Below are 20,606 nucleotides of genomic sequence, written 5' to 3'. Positions count from 1 at the left end.
ACTTAGGTTCACAGAACCTAAGCTCGGCTAGTGGAAACATTTTTTTTCACAGCTGGCTGTATTGCAAACTCAAATCCAGTTTGTCTTATGGGATAGGGAGCAGCAGGCTTTGAGTGGAAAAAAGTCACACACCCTTGCTCCTGGGCTCCTGGAACTTGTATCACAGTTGTTTTTATCCTGGCCACAGTGAGCTACAGAGGCTTCATTTTTTTTATTTTAGCATTTGTCTCAACACCTAATCATCAATAATATGGGAAAACTGGACATACTTGGAACCAGTCTGAAACATACTTGAAACCAACTTGCATTAAAGTAAATAAGCTTACAATTGTGGAGTTGTTCCAATTCATCATTTTAGACTCTAAACCACCTGGTGCTCAAAGTCCATTTCAAGGACTTGTGTTTATTCAATATTTGTAAATTTTATTTACATCTTGTTGTTTATTCGTTCAGTCACTTCCGACTCTTCGTGACTTCATGGACCAGCCCACGCCAGAGCTTTCTGTCGGCTGTCGCCACCCCCAGCTTCCCCAAGGTCAAGTCTGTCACCTCCAGAATATCATCCATCCATCTTGCCCTTGGTTGGCCCCTCTTCCTTTTGCCTTCCACTTTCCCTAGCATCAGCCTCTTCTCCAGGGTATCCTGTCTTCTCATTATGTGGCCAAAGTACTTCAGTTTTGCCTTTAATACCATTCCCTCAAGTGAGCAGTCTGGCTTTAATAGTTCCATGTAGTACTAGACCAAGGTCGTTCAGCCTCTTTCAGTTGACTGTGCACAAAGTTTTATTAAATTTGTGTAAGATATAATGGTAAAGGAATGGCAATTGAAGTCCTTCCCTCAAGTATTATTATTATTATTATTATTATTATTATTATTATTATTATCATTATTTATTTATTTATGCGTTGCTTCCCACCACAAAAATCAGTCACACACAACACAAAAATCCATGATTGATATAACTGGGAAGTGGGGCTGTGATCAGTATAAACCATAATCAGCACAATAATCCAAATACAAATAAATGCCATAAAAATATAAATCTAAAGCAATACAATGTGAAAAATTCACAAATATACAAAATCTCCCCCTGCTCACGGCCTAGAATGAACATCACAAAAGCAATCCAGAACAATTGGACCATAACAAATATCCAAATGCTTGGGAAACTAAGTATGCATTTTTTACCTGGCACCAAAAAGATGACAGTGTTGTTGCCAGATGAACTTCTTTGGAGAGGGCATTTCAAAAATCACAGAAAAGGCCCTCTCCCAAACTTACACCTCCCCACTGACCTTCTCGGGGTGGGGTGGGGGAGGGCACACAAAGAAGGTCCTCTGAAGCTGAACTCAGGGAAAAGGTAGATACTGGAATAGGTGGTCCATGAGGTATGTAGGGTGTTATAGGTTAAAACCAGCACTTGAATTTGGCCCAGAAAAAAGTTATGATTTGTGGTATTCAGGGAAGTGTAGTTTAAATTGGTGTGGAGAGCAAGAAGGAAAGAAGATTGAAAAAGATAAATATTAAATGCAATTATAAAGACAGACCTTTTACCTGACCTTACATTTTTGTTCTGAAGTCAGCATTGCACAACTAAAGGCTATACTAATCCAGTTGCTATGCTGTGTAAACTTTTAGAAAGTTTAATAAATGGTAACAGCAAAGCTCTCTGTCTAGCAAAAATATCCCTTTGTACGTAGATGTCTTTCAGTCTAAAAGTAATTAACTTGAGTTTCTGGTCTTTGTCTGATGAACAGCCCGACAGTAACGATTTTTTGGACAGTTCAGAAGAAATATACTACACTGCAAGATCTAATCTGGTACTTTCATCTATTGCTTTTTCGTTGTGTGTGTTTGTCTTTTATTTTCCAAAGTTAAATGTTTTTGTTCAGTTGCCATGCTGCTTTTGTCATCTGTAGAATACTCAAAAGGTCTACTAAACCCATCAAATAATTGAGCAATAAAATTACTCATTTTAATGAATTATTTCAGTGTTGCATTCTCACATACTAACATTTCTCACAATGAGTTTTATAATCTCATGATCATTATACTAAAACTAGTTTATAAGACAATAAATTGTTAGCTAGATTAGTAATTTTAATAACAAGGTACTTGAGCATATAAATAACTAATGGTGACAAATGGTTCTGGGAAGGAAGGAATAGAGGGCAAGTTGAAGAACATGGCATGTAAGTATTGCTTCAGTATCTTCCACTTTGTCTAACATGTATTTTCTTTATCTAATATTAAAAATTAGTACAATTTACTGTTCAAAGCATCTTAGCCAAGAAATCCTATCTTTTGGGAGATATACCCCCCCTTTCAATTTAAGCAGCAGAAAGACATCTTCATTTTTGACGTTCTTTGCAAAATGCTTAAATGTTGCTTATCCATGTTGAATAACTCCATTAAAAAAATCTGCATTAATAGAATCATAGAATCACAGAATAGCAGAGTTGGAAGGGGCCTACAAGGCCATCGAGTCCAACCCCCTGCTCAATGCAGGAATCCACCCTAAAGCATCCCCGACAGATGGTTGTCCAGCTGCCTCTTGAAGGCCTCTAGTGTGGGAGAGCCCACCACCTCCCTAGGTCACTGGTTCCATTGTTGTGCTGCTCTAACAGTCAGGAAGTTTTTCCTGATGTCCAGCTGGAATCTGGCTTCCTGTAACTTGAGCCCGTTATTCCGTGTCCTGCACTCTGGGAGGATCGAGAAGAGATCCTGGCCCTCCTCTGTGTGACAACCTTTTAAGTATTTGAAGAGTGCTATCATGTCTCCCCTCAATCTTCTCTTCTCCAGGCTAAACATGCCCAGTTCTTTCAGTCTCTCTTCATAGGGCTTTGTTTCCAGACCCCCGATCAGCCTGGTTGCCCTCCTCTGAACACGCTCCAGCTTGTCTGCATCCTTCTTGAATTGTGGAGCCCAGAACTGGATGCAATACTCTAGATGAGGCCTAACCAGGGCCGAATAGAGAAGAACCAGTACCTCACGTGATTTGGAAGCTATACTTCTATTAATGCAGCCTAAAATAGAATTTGCCTTTCTTGCAGCCATATCGCACTGTTGGCTCATATTCAGCTTGCAATCTACAACAATTCCAAGATCCTTCTCGTTTGTAGTATTGCTGAGCCAAGTATCCCCATCTTGTATTTATCAAAAGTTTTATTTATCAAATAAAAGTTCTATTTATCAAAAGTTTCCATGGCTTATTATGGACCCCAGCTCCCATTAGGTACAGGCTGTTGACTTCCTCATTGGCACACAAATGTCTGCCTTCAAGAATTTGCCTGTAGTTATAGCTCCAATAATTCTGGCTTGAATCTAGACTTTGCTGCGGCCAGGGCGAACATCCCCTGAGTGGAGTTCTGCTCAGGTGATGCTCCAGACAGCAGAAAGATGAGGAGGTGAATTTTACTGACATCTCCTTTTCCTCTGCAGATGTGGGCACCCTCCAAACAATTTGGTCTATAACAATGGGTGGGGAAGGAATTGGATAAAATTACTTCCTACCCCCTTCCACCAACACAATCCCTCCACTCGATCCCAAGCATTCTGTGGATGGAAGGAGCCCTTCCATTTGCAGAAGGTTACATTTGGATCCAACCCTCTGTCTCCAGGTACTTCTTTTGAACAGCGGCTTCTGAGTGCAAGTCAGTACAGCACCATGTACATTGATGGTGCTATATAAATAAATAATAATAAAAATAATAATAAGTCCAGACCAGCATTCCATAGCCATCTCCCAAGATGCTCCTGCAACCTTAAAATAGAACATCATTTTAATTTTTTTTAGAAAATGTACTGTTTTTCCCTCTACATTTTGGGGAAAACGTATAGTAATATGAATTTCTCTGCAAAGTAAACAAGCAGAAGACCGCATAATGTGTTGGTACATTTTATAGGTTTCTGCACTGAACATAACATGCTGTGCTTCATCTGTTTTCACAAACATTTGCTTTCTTGTTAGGAAGTTCATACTTGACTTTCTGCCAAAGATATTTCAACATTGTGCATAGTTAAAGAGAAATGTGAGAAAAAGCTTGTCTTTTAGAATATCCTTTGCTTGGCATCTCCAATGCCTGTGCAGTTTTCACAAAGCTTATAGAGCTTTCTAACATTGGGAAGGGTGGAGTCAGTGGCCTTGTTCAAATACTACATCACCCCCAGGATTTTACCCACAGTGAGATTGTTAGTAGGCCCGGACCATAGGCTTGCTTTCTCCCTTCTCAGCAGGCAGAAGGTAACAGTGAACTTGGGAGGTGCCATGTGTGTTTGAGCATGGCTTCTTCTTGACTCTGAGATGGAACATTTTAGAAATTGGATTCTTTCTCACAGAATCAGCGATCCCATGTTTGTTTGAATGCAATGTCTCCCAATTTACTCAAAAACCGGTTCGCATATTGCAGTCAATTCCTGGGTTGTTTAAGCCAGGAATTGATGGGGGTCTTGAGAGTGAACACATTGCCTCACTCCTGCTGATCTCTTCCATTTTCAGGACATCATAAAACAATCCAGGAACAGGGCAATCTTCACATTAATTGGAACTGGCAAACAGGCAGTAGGTAGTGCACTTGTTTGCTCCCACTGCCTTGCCAATTCCTGGGTTAAACAACCCAGGAATAGGCTGTTGTGTGTGAACTGGCTCAAGCTAATGAGAATGGGAGAGCCAAGTATATGAGCCCAAGGCCCATCAAATCCAAAGAGCAAAATTGTGTCTGAACAGGCCCAGTGTTTTAATAAAAATCTTCAGAATACCTGCTAGCTTAAAGTCATCTTAAAGTAGGCACCAAGGATGTAATAGAACAACAAATCATCTCTCTGGGAAATTCCCATCTGCTTGGAATCAGTGCTCATCTCCAAAGTCAGCATAAAGTAGCATAGTTAGATATGTTGCCATCATTATAGTCCAAGCCATGTAAAATCAAACCAAAGTGATTTTAAAACATGTTTTGACAGGCTTCTAAAGTAATAGCCCCATTTGATGCATGTCTGCTTGGAAGTAAGTCCCACTGAGTTGCATCCAGCAGTAAATGAGCATTGGACTGCAGCCTGATGAAGTTTTTACATGTCTTCTAGACACCAAACCTGTTATTTGTCTTGCTGAATGTAGAAGATCTGGGTGGCTGTGCCTGTTTTTTCCTCATATATATAAGTTGATGTATTCCAAATGGCCTGGTCTTTAAGCTTATGTTAAGTAATGAACTTCTGTACCACACAATCCTATGCATGTCCACTCAGAAGTAAGTCCCATTGAATTCAATCAGGCTTAATCCCAGGTAAGTGGGTGTAGGGTTGCAGGCTTAGTGTACTCTTCAAGAGTTGATCTCTGCGGAGTGATCTTGCTATAATAATACGAAACTGCCTGACATAGGGGCCGTTTGTGCCTCGCAAGCTGTAGTCTAGTCTTGACAGAATCATGAGTGAGTTCCCTTCTTGAGATGCCTTTAAAGGATATTCAGTGCAACTGATACTGCTCATATCAGCTGAAAACTGGAGCTATCTTCGTTAAAAGAAATCACGGTCATTTCAGACTTGATGTTAACCAAGTTATGCATCTGATTTTAGCCGTTGTTATATCTAAGCAGCATTTCCGGTTCTGAAGCAAAAGTGTGTCTCCTCGTCAAGCACGCATACTGCCTGCCCTGAATCTTTTGTTAAAACGTTACGTGAGAGGACCGAGTTAGAATGAATTAGTTTCATAGCTCAGCTCTGAAAGCGGTAGGTCTGACAGTATCTTCTGACAACCTCATTCTGTATCCTCATATCACTTACGCTAAATCCTGTGCTAACCAGCAATTGGGAGCCATTTAGGGCAACCCTTTTCTAAATGAGTTCCCTTTAAGGCTCTTTTAGAAGCTTGAGTATCTCATCTTTTTATCACAACCTCTGTCCTTTGGACTTTTCTGTTCTTCCTCCATCCCATCTGCCCCCCCCCCTTTTTTTTTTTACCACCTATCTTGCTGAAGAGTTCTGGAGAACTTGAATGTTTGCACAATCTTTTGTGTGTTTTGGTTTGGTCCTAATAAAGAAATTTCCCAGCTGTGGATTTTGGATTTTTTCCCCAACGGACTAGCATGACTATCTTTGTTTTTTATTTTTTGTTTTTTATTAAACAACGTTTCCTTTTTTAAAGTGTATTTAATTGCAGTTTCTTTCATGCCATCATTACCCAGATAGTGAGGTCTTTCAAAACAGTACTTGGATCACTGCCAAAAGAATCTCAATATTTCCTGCTAGGCTATTAAATCCCCATGTCAATTTAATCTTCGTTTGATTCTCTAAAGTGGCAGTGTTTTGCACAATAGCACAGTGATGCATTTATATTTGTATTCAAGTACTAATGTAGTGTAGTAGGTAAGAGATGGAATGATGAATTTGGAAGTCCTGTCTTTGAGTGCTGCTTCTTCCATGAATTCGCTTAGCCATTCTTTCTCAGCTTTGTTCCTCTATTTGCAATATGGAGATAATATCTACCTATCTTTTATTCGGGTTATTATAAGGATTGTTACAAAATATGTAAAGCCCTTTGAATTCTCTAAAACAAGTAGTAGTATTACTATTAGTATATACTACTACTGATATACTACTAGTAATATATACTACTATGATTTTGAGCTCCTAAAAAATAATCATTATCTACCTTTGCATTGTTATTTATTACGGTCACAGACCAGCAAAATCAACACCAAAACATGCAAAGGATAGATAAAAAGTGACATAAAAACAAAATACAGCTTGGCGAGTTGCTTCTCTCAGAAGGATTGCAACGTTATTTTTCTAATTTGCATTGAGGTCATGAGAAACTTAGAGACCCTTTCAGTAATATGGGAGGACACATCCCTTAAACAGATTAATACCAACGTTGTGGGGCTACATCCAGAAAAGGCTGTTAATAAAGGAAGGGTTAACTTTTTTCTGCATTCCTCATACATGTTACCTGACATGATCCTTTCATTTTCTGTGCTTACAACTTTCCCAAATACAAAAACTACAGAACAAGGCAAAAGTAAAAGCACCAAGTATACACCTGTATAAGACAAAATTCCTCTACTGTATCACACATGCAATTATTCAAAGCATAACTGTTCGTTCTCTTAGCACTTAAATTAAATCTACTGAACAGAGTCCAAACGAAGAATCTCTTTTCTGACTAGTGGTGCAAATCATTTTTTCATTGAATACCCCAAAATAGTTTGTAGTGGTTATTCAAGCCCTAAATGCCCTTTTATTTAAAAATAGAAATGTAGAGGCATTGAATCAATGCTCTGCATAGACCTAAGCTTTAGAGTTTGCTTTTATAGAATCATAGAATAGCAGAGTTGGAAGGGGCCTATAAGGCCATTGAGTCCAACCCCCTGCTCAATGCAGGATAGATCTAGAGTTGCACTCAGCAGGTGCTGGAGGAAGAGGTGGGGATTTTCTTCAATTCCCCTACAGCCCCCAGAACCATTTTATCCCAGAAGTTTGGGAGGACCATTCAAAAAGGTGGGATGGGGGGCTGTAGGGGAAAGGGTGATTCAGAGAAAATCACCACCCTTCCCTCATCTTCCCGTGAGAAGCCTCTGCTAGGTCACAGTTCTCTTTGCCGGCAGAAGGAGCCCTTCTGTCCACAGAGGGACAAGTCTGGAGTCAACCCAATGATTTTTTTAATCCTTTCAATCGGCATGGCAAAAAAGTTTTTGAGCATGTTGGTTCACACATCAAAGAAGGCCCTTGATATCTGTGGGGAGGTAGAGTGAGGAGGGCTCACCTGCCTGCTGTGTAAATAGGCCAAATCACATGTTTTGTTGAAGGAACGGTGGGGCAGCTACAAGCTTTCACTCTCACCACCATTACCAGCGCCCCGTTTTGCTGAGTAGTTGAACCGCTTTAAGACCAGAAACAGAAGATGAACAATCCCAGCTCTACCACTGTAAGGGAGAAATGTTTTGATGTGGTTACGCGCCCAAATATTTATACTCAAAATATACTATGAGTGTAAGTCCACTTGCGTGATGGGACTTCCTCCTTCTCTCCTCCTGCAAATCTATTCTGGAGGACAGCCCAACTCTCCCGACCAGATTTTGAGAGCATGTGGGCGGCTGCAAAGGGGAGGGGGAATCGCTCCCTCCTGATTCTGTCAGTGGGAGAATGTAATTGGATGTCACCCTATATAGCCACTTCTGATGATACTCTCTTGTGCCTTATTGCCCATTACTAATGTCCACTATCGAATTATCAGAGTGTAGTGCAATTTCATCCCCTTGGACCAGCTGTGGTAAAATATCCCACAGTGTTGTTTGGAGAAACCAAAACCAAGACTTGGTTACTCTACCTCTGTTAGGTAACTACTTCTACTTGTACCGTATAATGTAGTAGATATTAGTCCTTTTGCACACTTTGGCCATGGATTGTGGGGTGGGTTAGAAGCCACCATCTGCTGCACGCCAGGTTCAGATGACACGGCAATCCCCCGCAACGCAGTGCAGGTAAATGCCGGTCACATGAGCAGAGGAAACAACGTTGTTTACCCCTTCAATCACGGGAACCCAGCCTGTGCGAAAACTGCTAATTTTGCATGGGTGCACATGTGTGCCTTTTGTCTTTCAGGATCATATGTTCCAAAACCATGATTTGAGCATTCTAAATCTGTATTTAAAACCCCCAACAACTATGCAAACTAAGATGGTGGTGATTTTTGTCCCTCTTGCCCTCATTTTAGAAGGTTTACTTTCCCACACAGAACTATGCAAGGACAGCATATAAAAGAATTTCTTTCTCAGTGTAATGCTGTAACTATATCTAGGCTGAAATGCAAGTTATTTTTAAAGCACATAGTAATAGTAGTTTAGAAAGAGACATGAAACATATAATATGATGCTCAAATTTTAGTCTATTTACGCTAATAGACAGCAGGGTAGTAAACTGGCTTTAAATAAAGATTTAGGTCTTTAAATAATACAAACATAAACCACACTGACAGATGTCACTTTCCATAAAAACGTTCCTGTAAGATGTCTAACGTACGGTGACAGATGAAGGATCTCTTTACATTTTGTAGAGCTTTGCTTATTTTCTCTTATTAGCTTTTCAGTCTCTGCTGTAGACTGCATATTTCTGTGGATTTGCACTTCACAAATGGAGAGAGACATTTTGCCTCTGCCCAGTCATAAGATCTGGAGTTTCCATTTTTATGCACATTTATTTAGTAGGTGCAACTGCTACAACTCTCTGGGCAATGTCCAGTGTTGTGCGAGTGGATGTCTCCTCATGCAGCAGAACTTTCCCACTCCCATGCCCCCCACCAAAACTGCTCTGGAGGGTCCTCTAAACTCTCTGGGCAATGTCCAGTGTTGTGCGAGTGGATGTCTCCTCATGCAGCAGAACTTTCCCACTCCCATGCCCCCCACCAAAACTGCTCTGGAGGGTCCTCTAAACCCCCAGAGCAGATGTGGGGGGCTGCGGCAAAGGAGGGAGAAACTGTTCCACTGATGGATGCATTTCCATTGGTAGATGGACTCCGCTGGTTGCAATCCCGTACAGCTATAAGTAGCGGACCTCAAGTCTTTCCCATGACATTCCACTGATTTATGTCTGCTCCCTGCCATTTAAAGAACCATTTAAACCATTTTTACTTTGTTGGGAACCTCTGGTGGCATATAAATAATTCCAGCAATTATCCCTTCTCAAACTCTGATCACGTAAAGATTTATATCTGTCAGGTATGCTGTAGGGTGGATTCCTTCATTGAGCAGGGGGTTGGACTCGATGGCCTTTTAGGCCCATTCCAATTCTATGATTTTGTGATTCTATAAATATTGTACTTAATTTAAGTAGTTCTATAGACATTGCTTGGGCTGCGTGGACGTTGCTTTTGGCTTCGTAGGGACTTTACAGCTTACTGGGTTTCCCTTCTCATCCAAATGCCTCGGATCCCGAAACATTTCTGAAATTCCCAAGTACTGCATCACTCTCCAAGAATTCATTTTGGAGGAACAATCACATCCTCCATAGTCTAATCCCAGCATTCTTATTTTCAATCTTATCTTTCCCCCATTTTTGAGTAATCAGGGGCTGTATCATTAACCTTTGGTATCCATCTTGGGGGAATGGGGCAGGGTCGCTTCTTGACATTATCTTACCTTCCTTTAGGCTTCGAAAAAGAAAACAAGTCATACTCCAGAACCTTTCTTGTTAAATGATTCATGACCAATAAAGTTAAGGGACACAGTTTACTTTGACACAAGGTTACTGCAAGGTGTGTGGTTTTCTTAACCATAAAGCTGGAAGGGAGCGAAAGAAGCTATCCAGTTAAAGCCGCTACTGTGGAGCATGGGGCCAGTTCATCCACTAGCTCTCCTCACAGTACATAACTCGTTTTTGAATACTTTGACACAGCCTGTGGTAGTCGAGGAGGAGTTGGATTGGGGCATACAGTAATAGTATGCAAGAAAATAGGAATACATGAAGGCAAGGAAAACTGTTTTCATGGAAAGGGACAGGAACCGTGCAAATTGAGAACTGGATATCCTTCCCAGATATTCTGGTTCCTCTGATGCTGGCTGAGAATGCCCATGTATATGTCTCTCATTTTGTTTTATGTCTGAGAGAGGTAAATGGTCCCCAAAAGCGAAACAACTGTAAACTACACACACACGCGCAAATGTGGAGGCTTCCAGGATTCTCAAGTCCTGTTCCTATACTGCAAAGCTAGGATCCCTAATTCACATTCAGTTGTATCCATGTAGTTGCTTGAGCTGTTTAACATTTCTGTTGTTGGCAGGTGGTCTTACAAGGTGGTCTGAATATGCCCAGATATGATGCAGATCTTGGGCTGTGTACAACAGTAGGCTTTCAGAGATGTTAAAGTTGTATGATGCAGCCAACATGTCTTGTTGCGTAAACGTTCATCTTTCCTTACACCTCGGTGGTCAAACAGGTTTTGTGCCTTTTTGTAATGATTCAAAGCAAAAAAGATGAGAGCAACTATTATACCATCTTCACATCTCTAAAAATGACTGGCTTTCACCCTAGGTGGAAAGCCACTACACCACCCTGAGCCAGAGTGGTGTAGTGGCTAAAGTGTTGGACCAGGAGTCAAGAGATCCGGGTTCTAGTCCCCACTTGGCCATGGAAACCCACTGGGTGACTTTGGGTCATTCATATACTCTCAGCCCAACCTACCTCACACGGTGGTGGTTGTGAGGATAACATGGAGAGGAGGATTATGTACACCGCCTTGGGTTCCTTGGAGGAAAAAAGGCAGGATATAAATGTAATAAATAAATAAATAGGTTCCCTAAGTAGAGTTCAGCTCATGGCATGGGGCTTTCTCACCTCCCCCTTCCTGTGCCCCTGAAAATCTGCTCCTGACAATTTTGTATCAGGGGCACAGGAAGGGGGAATCAGCAAAACATGGGGGGGGGGGACACGACACACACCCTTGTTCAAGTAGGAGTGCCTTTTTGCTCACTCAGGGCAAAAGCTCAGGATCCAAGCTATTGTCTGTATGCGTCCATACAACAGAATATCTCGAACAGAACATTTCAAAACCTTGTCTCGTGTTGCCCATCGACGTCCTTTCCTTACCTGTGCAGAAATTTTAGATTACAAGCGTAGCGTTCCCTTGGAAAAATGCGAGAGGATCAGTTATTTACACTGCATCGTTTGGGTCCATATAAGAACCGCAGTAGCAAGTCAGTAAGGTGCCTTTTAATAATGTGCTGCTTTTAATAATGAACTAGTTTTAAATGTTTTAATTATATGTATTTTATGGTGTTTTCATTTGTGTTGTACTCCGCTTTGATCCGGAGGGAGAGGCGGGTAACCAATAAATACATTATTATTTATTTATTTATTTAAAATATTTATATCCCGCCCTATATCACTAAGATCTCAGGGCGGCATACAGATATTGTTATTTTTATTTTTCAGTAAAAGGGAGGGCCATGAAATGAGACAGATCCATTGGTCTATTTCGTTCTTCCTTTATTTTTGTGATGATTTGTTTTTTCTTAATAGGATTTGCAGCTAGAATATGCTCAAGGTCCCCAAGGCAGTTACTTCTTGGGTACAAATAAGTGAGTATTTATTTATTTATTGGTAACTCTGTTCATTCTTCTTTTTTTCCAAGCAGTGTCTTTAAATGTATTGATTTATTTAATCAGGAATTTTACATGGTATGGCGCAGAGCGGTAAAGCAGCAGTTTCTGCAGCTGAAACTCTCCCCACGGCCTGAGTTCGATCCCAGCGGAAGCTGGTTTCAGGCAGCCAGCTCGGGTCGACTCAGCCTTCCATCCTCCCGAGGTCGGTAAAATGAGTACCCAGCTAGCTGGGGGAATGGTAATAACGGCCGGGGAAGGCAACGGCAAACCACCCCGCTATAAGGCCTGCCAAGAAAACATCAGCGAAAGTTACTCCCTCCAAGAGTCAGTAATGACTCAGTGCTTGCACGAGAGGTTCCTTTCCTTTCCTATACCATGTAAAGTTAAGGTGAAAGTGATTGGTTAGTAGGTATTTTGAGACCAACATTTAGCTATTGTTCTTGCATATCTGGCTGAGGGGGTTTTGGTGCTGGCAAGTGGGTAGAAAGTCTGTTTTCTCATGCACATCTGTATCCTAAACCGTGTCTATCTATGTATATATGTATGTGTGTACGTGGATTGGCTTTAGTGCCATCGGTTTAATCAAATGCCTGTTGCTTCAACAGTGATAGAACCCTTTGAGAGAAAGCAGTGATTTGTGATACATAATTTTGTAAAAACGTACTTTCACACTGCAATCCAGCAACTTAAATTAGTTTAGAATTAGTGTAAATATGATAAAATGAGAAAATAGTCCTTGAACATCCTAGGCTTTGCCAACCTTTTCTTTTCTTATGGCACTGCCTTAGGTTGTTTTAGGGTGGGTTTTTTTTCTCTCTCCCCCTCTTTTTATACTGGTAACTATATTTAGGATAAGCTATACTCCCTCTAGTCTATACAGAGATGATTGTCAGGTGCAATAATTAGCATGCTGATGTACAGCTGAATACACTTTCATAGTAGCCTGTAATTAGTTCGCTTCAGATTTAAAACCCAGTGTTTCATCTATTATCTTAAATAATTGATGTAATTTATTGCATGGCTTACATACGTCAAATCGTATAAAAAATGTCTGATTTTGTGTGCTTCTGCTAAATGTGTCCAGTCCTTGAATTTTGCTTCTATTTTTAAAGGAGCCTTCTAAAATCAGTTGAAGAAGAACTGCATCAGCGGTAATTCTTAACCTTTTCTCTTGATTGCAACGTCCTTTTACTTGTGCACAGATGTTTCTTGTATCTCTCTGTCTGTTGCTACTTGTTTGGCCGTATTCTTCTCAAGCGCTTACAGAGGGTCCTTTGCTTGTCCGTCTTGCAACGGTCGTTTACTAAAAAAAAAAAAAAATTAAAACTTTTTTTAGGATTGCAGAAAACAAAGCTTTGATAGCTGAATATAGGTTGACAATTTACGTCTAACTGTGGTATCCTGTTTAACTCCTTAGGGGACATGTGGCACATCTAGAAGATGAGGAAGAAGTGGACAGTGACGATTCTAAACAGTAAGTCCTTTAATCTTAAAACGTATATCTGGTTCGTAGACCATTGAGGAAAACTAGTTGAAACTATCTTCTGCTTGTGAACTTTTTTCCTCCTCAATAGATCAATAGTCTCCTTATAGAGCCCCTTCATAGAATCATAGTATAGGACCCTATATGGCTTGGGTCCAGGTTATTTGAAAGACCATATTCTCCCTTATGAGCCTGCCCGTGTTTTGAGATCTTCTGGAGAAGCCCTTCTTTCAGTCCCACCATCTTCACAGGCACGCTTGGTGGGAACATGGGAGAGGGCCTTCTTGGTGGCTGCTCCAATGCTTTGGAACTCTCTTCCCGGGGAAGCTAGACTGGCTCCCTCCTTGATGGGCTTTCAGAAGCAGGCTAAAACTTGTTTGTTCCAGCGGGCCTTTGGAGAATAATCTGGCCCTCCATCTATGTTAATGACTTATAATTTTGTTGTGTATTTTAAACTTTTTTTTTCAATGTATGTTTTAAACTTTGTAAGGCCGCCGGGATACAAAGAAATATAATAATAATAATAATAATAATAATAATAATAATAATAATAATAATAATAATAATAATAGAAGAAGAAAGGGGCCTATAAGACCATCAAGTCCAACCCCCTGCTCAGTGCAGGAATTCACCCTAAAGCATACCTGATAGATGGTTGTCCAGCTGCCTCTTAAATGCCTCTAGTGTGGGAGAGTCCACAACCCCCCTAGGTAACTGGCTCCATTGTCGTACTGCTCTAACAGTCAGGAAGTTTTTCCTGATGTCCAGCCGGAATCTGGCTTCCTGTAACTTGAGCCCGTTATTCCGTGTCCTGCACTCTGGGATGATTGAGAAGAGATCCTGGCCCTCCTCTGTGTGACAACCTTTTAAGTATGTTAAGGGGACAAGTAGGGAAAGCAGACCAAAGGGACCTAGTCTGGTTCAGATGCAAGTATTGTCTTCCCAGGATTTACTTTTTGTGAACCGCCCAGAGAGCTCCGGCTATTGGGCGGTATAGAAATGTAATAAATAAATAAATAAATTACAACTTCTCGCTAAAGGCTCCCACGAACTTGCACCACGAAATGCAGAGGGAGCCCCGCAAAGCCTTTCTCGGGGCTGCATATTGTCCTTGAGAGAAGGGAAGTCAGAGAAATATGCAACAAATTCAAATGTGTTTGGATTTCTATGAATCTGACCTGTGGATTGCACAGTGGCTTCACTTTTTCCATTCCTTAGACTTGTGGACTGGTTTTTCACTTCTGGGGTGGGAGGGATTTGCACTAATGCACTAGTTAGCATTAACTAATACACATTTGTGCAAATGTGAATTACTGTAGTGCTAATGTGCAAGTAGAACGAAATCCGTTTCCATTAATAAGCAGATGACGGAACAAAGATGCCTGACAATCCACTAAACGCAAGTGGAATGAATTTAACAAAATCCTCACATCCTTATTTGCAAATATAGTAGAGAAAAGCCATGTTCCACCCTTGGTGCTGTTCTGATCTCACACTGACATGAAAGGGTCCTCTCCTGCTGCCTTAGAGTAAAGCAATCTACTACCCTTTAACCTAGAACTGACCATTGACAAAAGTCCAGGCTGGTAGCTTCTTCCATTCAGCGCTACCACTCTACATAAAATCCTTTACATTCTTTGTCACAATTGAAATAGCTTCCCAATACCTTTATTTGTGCTGACTTCCTATATGCAAAGGGACTTGTTTGAGAGGGATATCCTGTTTGGACCCTGTGACGACCCCCACCGTATACTGCTCCTTTATTCTTTCCTGAGCCAAAGGACCCAGTGCAAGTGTCAAGAGGTTTGGGATGCTGCAACTGTCCCTGTGACACGCCTTTCACTTCTTAGGCCCCACAGCTGTACAGTTCAGCACCCTTACCCCAAATTCTCCCTTCCACTGCCACCATTGACCTGTACCCTTCCCAGGTACTCCCAAGGACCACACCAGTTATAATGAAATATAATTTATTAACAAGTAGTTAGTGCAGGTACAAAAGCTTAACGGTTTCCTTAGTTCTCAAGCGTAATGGTTATAAAGCACAAGGCGTAATGGTTTCAGTCAGTTCTTTCTCTTAAACATTTCACAATATATCTTCAGGTTCTCCTGCTTACTCTACCCCTACTAGGCTACGCTATCCTCTTCCCCACACACTAATCCACTCAAACAACAAAGCACGCAGACCTTTCCTATCTCTATCTCTTCCAAACTCCAATCCAAAACTCATAACTCTCATATCTAATCCATCATGCCTTCTGTTCTGTCCGCAAAAGCATATATACTCACACAGTCCTCCGACTCCTCCCGTTCTCTCACGCCAATCCAGACGCTCCACACAAACATCCAATCAGCACTCCTTCCATCTGGCACTCCCTCCCCTTCTAAGGCTTTATACTTACTAAATACACAGTGAGTACCTTCTTTAAACTTTTTCATCCTTCTTATTGATTAATCAACCTTTATATCGAACTTAACATCACAGACCCCCATAATGAATCTCAAAGGCTTCATTTTTAGAATAGAAACAGTTCCTTGGAAAGACTCATATGATGAATATCCACTTCATTGTGCCACCCACTCTGCATTAGTGGGAGAGCTCTCCCACACTTTGGGGCAAGCCAAGATTTTTACAGTTTCTTGACTTACAGTGCAGTCCTATGCATACCTGCTCAGACGTAAATCCCATTGAGTTCAGTGGCCTTACTCCCAGGTAGGTGGAGGTAGGACACTGGCATTAATTTATCGTTAGGTTGCTTTGAGCAGTGTAATTTTAATACAAGTTAAAACAGGCCTGTATTTTCCAAACCTACATATAGTAGTAATTCTGTATTTACAAAAGACCATAAACATGCTATTGTTTAACAGGACAGTATTGGAGTTTGGAAAAAGACAATCGAGGAGAGAAAATGTGATTCCCCAGCAATATGTAGGGAGTCAAGTCAATACCTTAAACCCAAATGCTGGGTAAATTAATTACTTTATAAACAGTGTTCATTTTCTGCTCCTATCTCATTTTCCAAGGCTGGACTTTAGATCAGGCTTTTTCCTCAAGAGACATAAATCCATTTTGGGGGTGGGGAGTTGTTGACAGAGTGTCTTGCTATATATTTTAATTGGCTGTGGTCAAGATGAAATACAAAATTGACTTTGAGAAAAGCTAATATATCTCACACTCTCTTAGAGAAGATGTGCTAATTTCATGATAGCGCATCATTTTGAAAAGCCTGGCTATTATTCAGCACGCAGTTGTACTCATTCTAAGTTCCATTAATTTTACTAGAAATTGTGCATATAACTTTTATGTGGGATTTCAGCTAAATGTTCATGATCTACTGAATCTTAAACCTCACTTTTGCATTCTGCCACTGCTTTCCTCTGAGAAATCAGTCCCGTCTTATAACTAATCTCTCTGTCTCACCCCAAATGATTGGTGTTTAATCATGATTTGATGGGCTTTCTCCAATAGGTTTTGGGTTCCTAATTTTGGTGTCTTCAAGGCATGGTGGAAAAATGTTTACTGTAAATTCCAGTATACTAAATCATGTTATGAATTTAAATCTGGGCTGGGCAACATGTTTACTATTTGAAATGTACCATAAGTGGAAAGGATAAACAACGTTTCTGTATTTTAATTGCAATGTAACATGTCACAAGTCAATTATCTTAAAATGGATCCTAAACGGCAGTAGGAGAGGCATGTTGCATTTATCATCTTCCTCTAAAAGTCTCATTTTCAAATGTGTAAAATTTGGCCTTAGAAAAATGCCTTGATACAAACATTTAAACATGATAAAAACATCATGTGAAAAACAATGGATTTGGCTTAGTAATCTGCTCACCTTGCTTCTGAGCCTTATTATTATTATTATTTATTTATATAGCACCATCAATGTACATGGTGCTGTACAGATTATACACAGTAAATAGCAAAACCCTGCCGCATAGGCTTACAATCTAATAAAGTTGCAGTAAACAATAAAGAGGGAAAGAGAATGCAAACACTTTTGCCGTTGTGTTTTCAAATATGCCTGCAATCATTATGGTGAGAATCGTGCCACACACACCCCACAACGTATACACATATTCATATATTTTAAAGATGGGGTTCTCAGAAGTCTATCAAGAACCCACTGGCCATAGTTCTTATGTTGTCCACCCCAGCTTAGATCACCGGAATGGTACTTTAAAACATTGAACATCTTGCTTTTTTAATCATAACTGGATATTTGCCATTAATACTTGATTTCCCTCTTGTAGCTCAACTATGAAGGCAAAAGTGCCACCTCCTTTACCGCCAAAGGTAAGAATGATGCTCTCTTCCTGCAGAAAATGTTTATATTACCTGGTTCAGTCAAAACAATCCTGGCCTGATAAGCTATGGTTCATTGGACCAGGAATGAGCTCTGTGGCCTAGACACTCCATCCTCCTCCTTTTATCTCACACATCTGGGTTTGGCAAAGATTTTCTGTTTTCTTAAAAACAGTTTCCCTTAAGTTCGAAATCAGGAAACTGGTTTAGAGAACAATCCTATGATCCCTGGGCGAGCAGCACGGGTACCATAAAATGGCTCAGAAAACACCTTCCGTGATCAGAGACATGCTCCAGCCTCAGAAGGGGGAGTTGGAGATCCACCCACTGTCCCTGCACAGCCAGGTGCGGAGAGAATCACACCAGCTGCTTCTCCAAGGTCGGAACGTTAACTTTGGAGAGGGGGAAAAGGAGAGGGGGGTTCGTAGGGGAAGGGAGGAGACCGGAGAGGCCAGGATGAAATTTATCCTGAGCTTTCTCCAGCCTCTTTCCCTCCCCACCCAAAAAGTGCTGAAAAATCCATCCAGGGAAAAAAGCAAAGATTGGAGGAACGGGAGTCAAGGGGTAGTATCCAACTGTATAATTCCATTAGCGCAAATGATTTTGCATTACCGGAAACTAGGTTCTGAACTGTGCGCAAGAGAAGAATCAGACTAAAGTTATGTTTGTGCAAGTGATTTTGCATTCCTCTTGTGCAACCGGTTATATTGTGCAATGTGTTGCGCAACTGCTTGGGCAAACGGTTGCAAAAATGTGATGGCAACTGGCTGCTGAATGGAAAGGTTCAGCCGGGACTGTGCCATCACAATTTGTACCTGTGGAGTGTTGCCACTTCTCCCACCCTGCTGGCTTCAGCCTGACAAGGCGTAGGAATCTCGGCAGCCTCCCAGTTTGCAGGCTTCCGAGCTGCGAGGGCTCAGTCCATAGGACTGCATCCTAATAAGCAACTAAGATTGCTTCATTGAAGCCAGAAAAGATATGAATTCCTATAACAAATAAGCCATGGTTTATTGTTGCATCTGACTGCAGCAGCCATAGACCTGGTTTGGATAGAACACTAATTAGTGGGAATTTCTCCTAACTCTCAGATTTCAGTATCAACCCCATGATTGCATTCAATTATATAATAGGTACAGGAATAAAACCTTTTTATTCTCCCAGCATTTTAACAGTCTATAAATAAATTTTAACTTAGTGTTTTAAATTTGTAATTTTGCATTGCTGCTCTTTTTATCTGGTTGAGATTTTATATTGTATTTTATATTATGGTTTTATACTGTTGTTTTATACTTTGAATGTTTTAATTTTTGTGAACCGCCCAGAGAGCTCCGGCTATCGGGCGGTATAGAAAGTAATAAATAAATAAATATTACGATTTTCAAAAAATGATATTTTAAAGAGCCTTTCCTTCATGACCAAGAATTGCAGCCTCCCCACACATTCTTAGGATTAAACAGTAGTTATTCCAGGTTAACAAGAATCTTCCTTGGGGAGCAGGGAGTGGGGAAAGAACCACAACATATTATTATTATTATTATTATTATTATTATTATTTATTTATTTATTTATTTATTTATTTATTTATTTATATAGCACCATCAGTGTACATGGTGCTGTACAGAGTAAAGCAGTAAATAGCAAGACCCTGCCGCATAGGCTTACAATCTAATAAAATCATAGTAAAACAATAAGGAGGGGAAGAGAATGCAAACAGGTACAGGGTAGGGTAAGCAGGCACAGGGTAGGGTAAAACTAACAGTAGAAAGTAACAGTAGAAGTCTGCACAACATCAAGTTTTAAAAGCTTTAGGAAAAAGAAAAGTTTTTAGTTGAGCTTTAAAAGCTGCGGTTGAACTTGTAGTTCTCAAATGTTCTGGAAGAGCGTTCCAGGCGTAAGGGGCAGCAGAAGAGAATGGACGAAGCCGAGCAAGGGAAGTAGAGGCCCTTGGGCAGGCGAGAAACATGGCATCAGAGGAGCGAAGAGCACGAGTGGGGCAATAGTGTGAGCACCACCCTAGGTCTGATTGATACCTCTTTGGGCCTCAACGTGCCCTAAGATGAGGATCATTCCCCCTTCCCACCAGGATTAAGCCAACAAGTGAAAGGAGCTTCAGTCTGCCCATCAGCTCTGTCTCCACAGTTCATCGATAGCTCTGTTCCTATCTCCTTCATCCCACATAACATAACAGACACGGTATCAGACTGCAGACCTTCCATGGCCTCTCAGAGTATCTTCTCTCAATGAATTCTTTTCCCTGTCTTTTTGTTCATCACCACTTCATAGACACCCTCCTGGGATCCCTAGGAATGGGGAAAGAGTTCCTTGGTTCACACACACACACACACACACCAACATTCCACCCAAATAAGGATTGCGACTGTCTCATTTTCAAAAGGCCTGCTGTCTTGAGGCAAAGTTTCCTTGGCCTACAAAAAGTGACAGCAGATTAATCAGGAACGACAGGATGGAGACACTGAAATCCAGTTCAGTAACGCTAACTGGAGAAACAGAGCTCTCATCTAAAAGACTTCAACATGTTCACCGTAAGAGCCTGACAGGATTTGGGGGCCTGACAGCACGACTATTTAAAAAAGAAAAAGAGAGAGAAAAGAGAGAAGTCCCAACAGAATAGCTGCAAACTTTCTTAGCAGTAGCTGGGGAAGTAGAACTGTGATTTCATAATCTTGTCATTCAGTAGGGGTCATCCATTCTCTCTCTCTCTCTCTCT

General features: G+C 40.9%; 2 protein-coding genes across 9 annotated transcripts in view; one reads left to right on the top strand and one right to left on the bottom strand.

The window, feature by feature from the left end:
* EIF4A3 (eukaryotic translation initiation factor 4A3) overlaps positions 1-20,606 on the bottom strand; it is a 428,365-nt gene that overhangs the window by 43,554 nt on the left and 364,205 nt on the right. The window lies entirely within an intron of this gene.
* Positions 1-20,606, top strand: part of MAP4K3 (mitogen-activated protein kinase kinase kinase kinase 3) — a 91,034-nt gene that overhangs the window by 41,225 nt on the left and 29,203 nt on the right. For 2 of the 8 annotated variants that reach the window (XM_063123886.1, XM_063123893.1), the window contains 6 exons: positions 1,758-1,820; positions 12,004-12,062; positions 13,199-13,237; positions 13,504-13,560; positions 16,435-16,533; positions 17,827-17,869. In XM_063123886.1, coding sequence (XP_062979956.1) covers positions 1,758-1,820; positions 12,004-12,062; positions 13,199-13,237; positions 13,504-13,560; positions 16,435-16,533; positions 17,827-17,869 — 360 coding nt within the window. The remainder of the gene's footprint in view (positions 1-1,757; positions 1,821-12,003; positions 12,063-13,198; positions 13,238-13,503; positions 13,561-16,434; positions 16,534-17,826; positions 17,870-20,606) is intronic. The other 6 variants (XM_063123887.1, XM_063123888.1, XM_063123889.1 and 3 more) reach the window with 6 other exon arrangements.

The sequence above is a fragment of the Elgaria multicarinata genome, chromosome 4 (assembly GCF_023053635.1).
Source record: "Elgaria multicarinata webbii isolate HBS135686 ecotype San Diego chromosome 4, rElgMul1.1.pri, whole genome shotgun sequence".
Classification (NCBI taxonomy): Eukaryota; Metazoa; Chordata; class Lepidosauria; order Squamata; family Anguidae; genus Elgaria; species Elgaria multicarinata.
The sequence above is the reverse complement of the archived record's forward strand: the minus strand, read 5'-3'. Positions and strand labels throughout refer to the sequence as shown.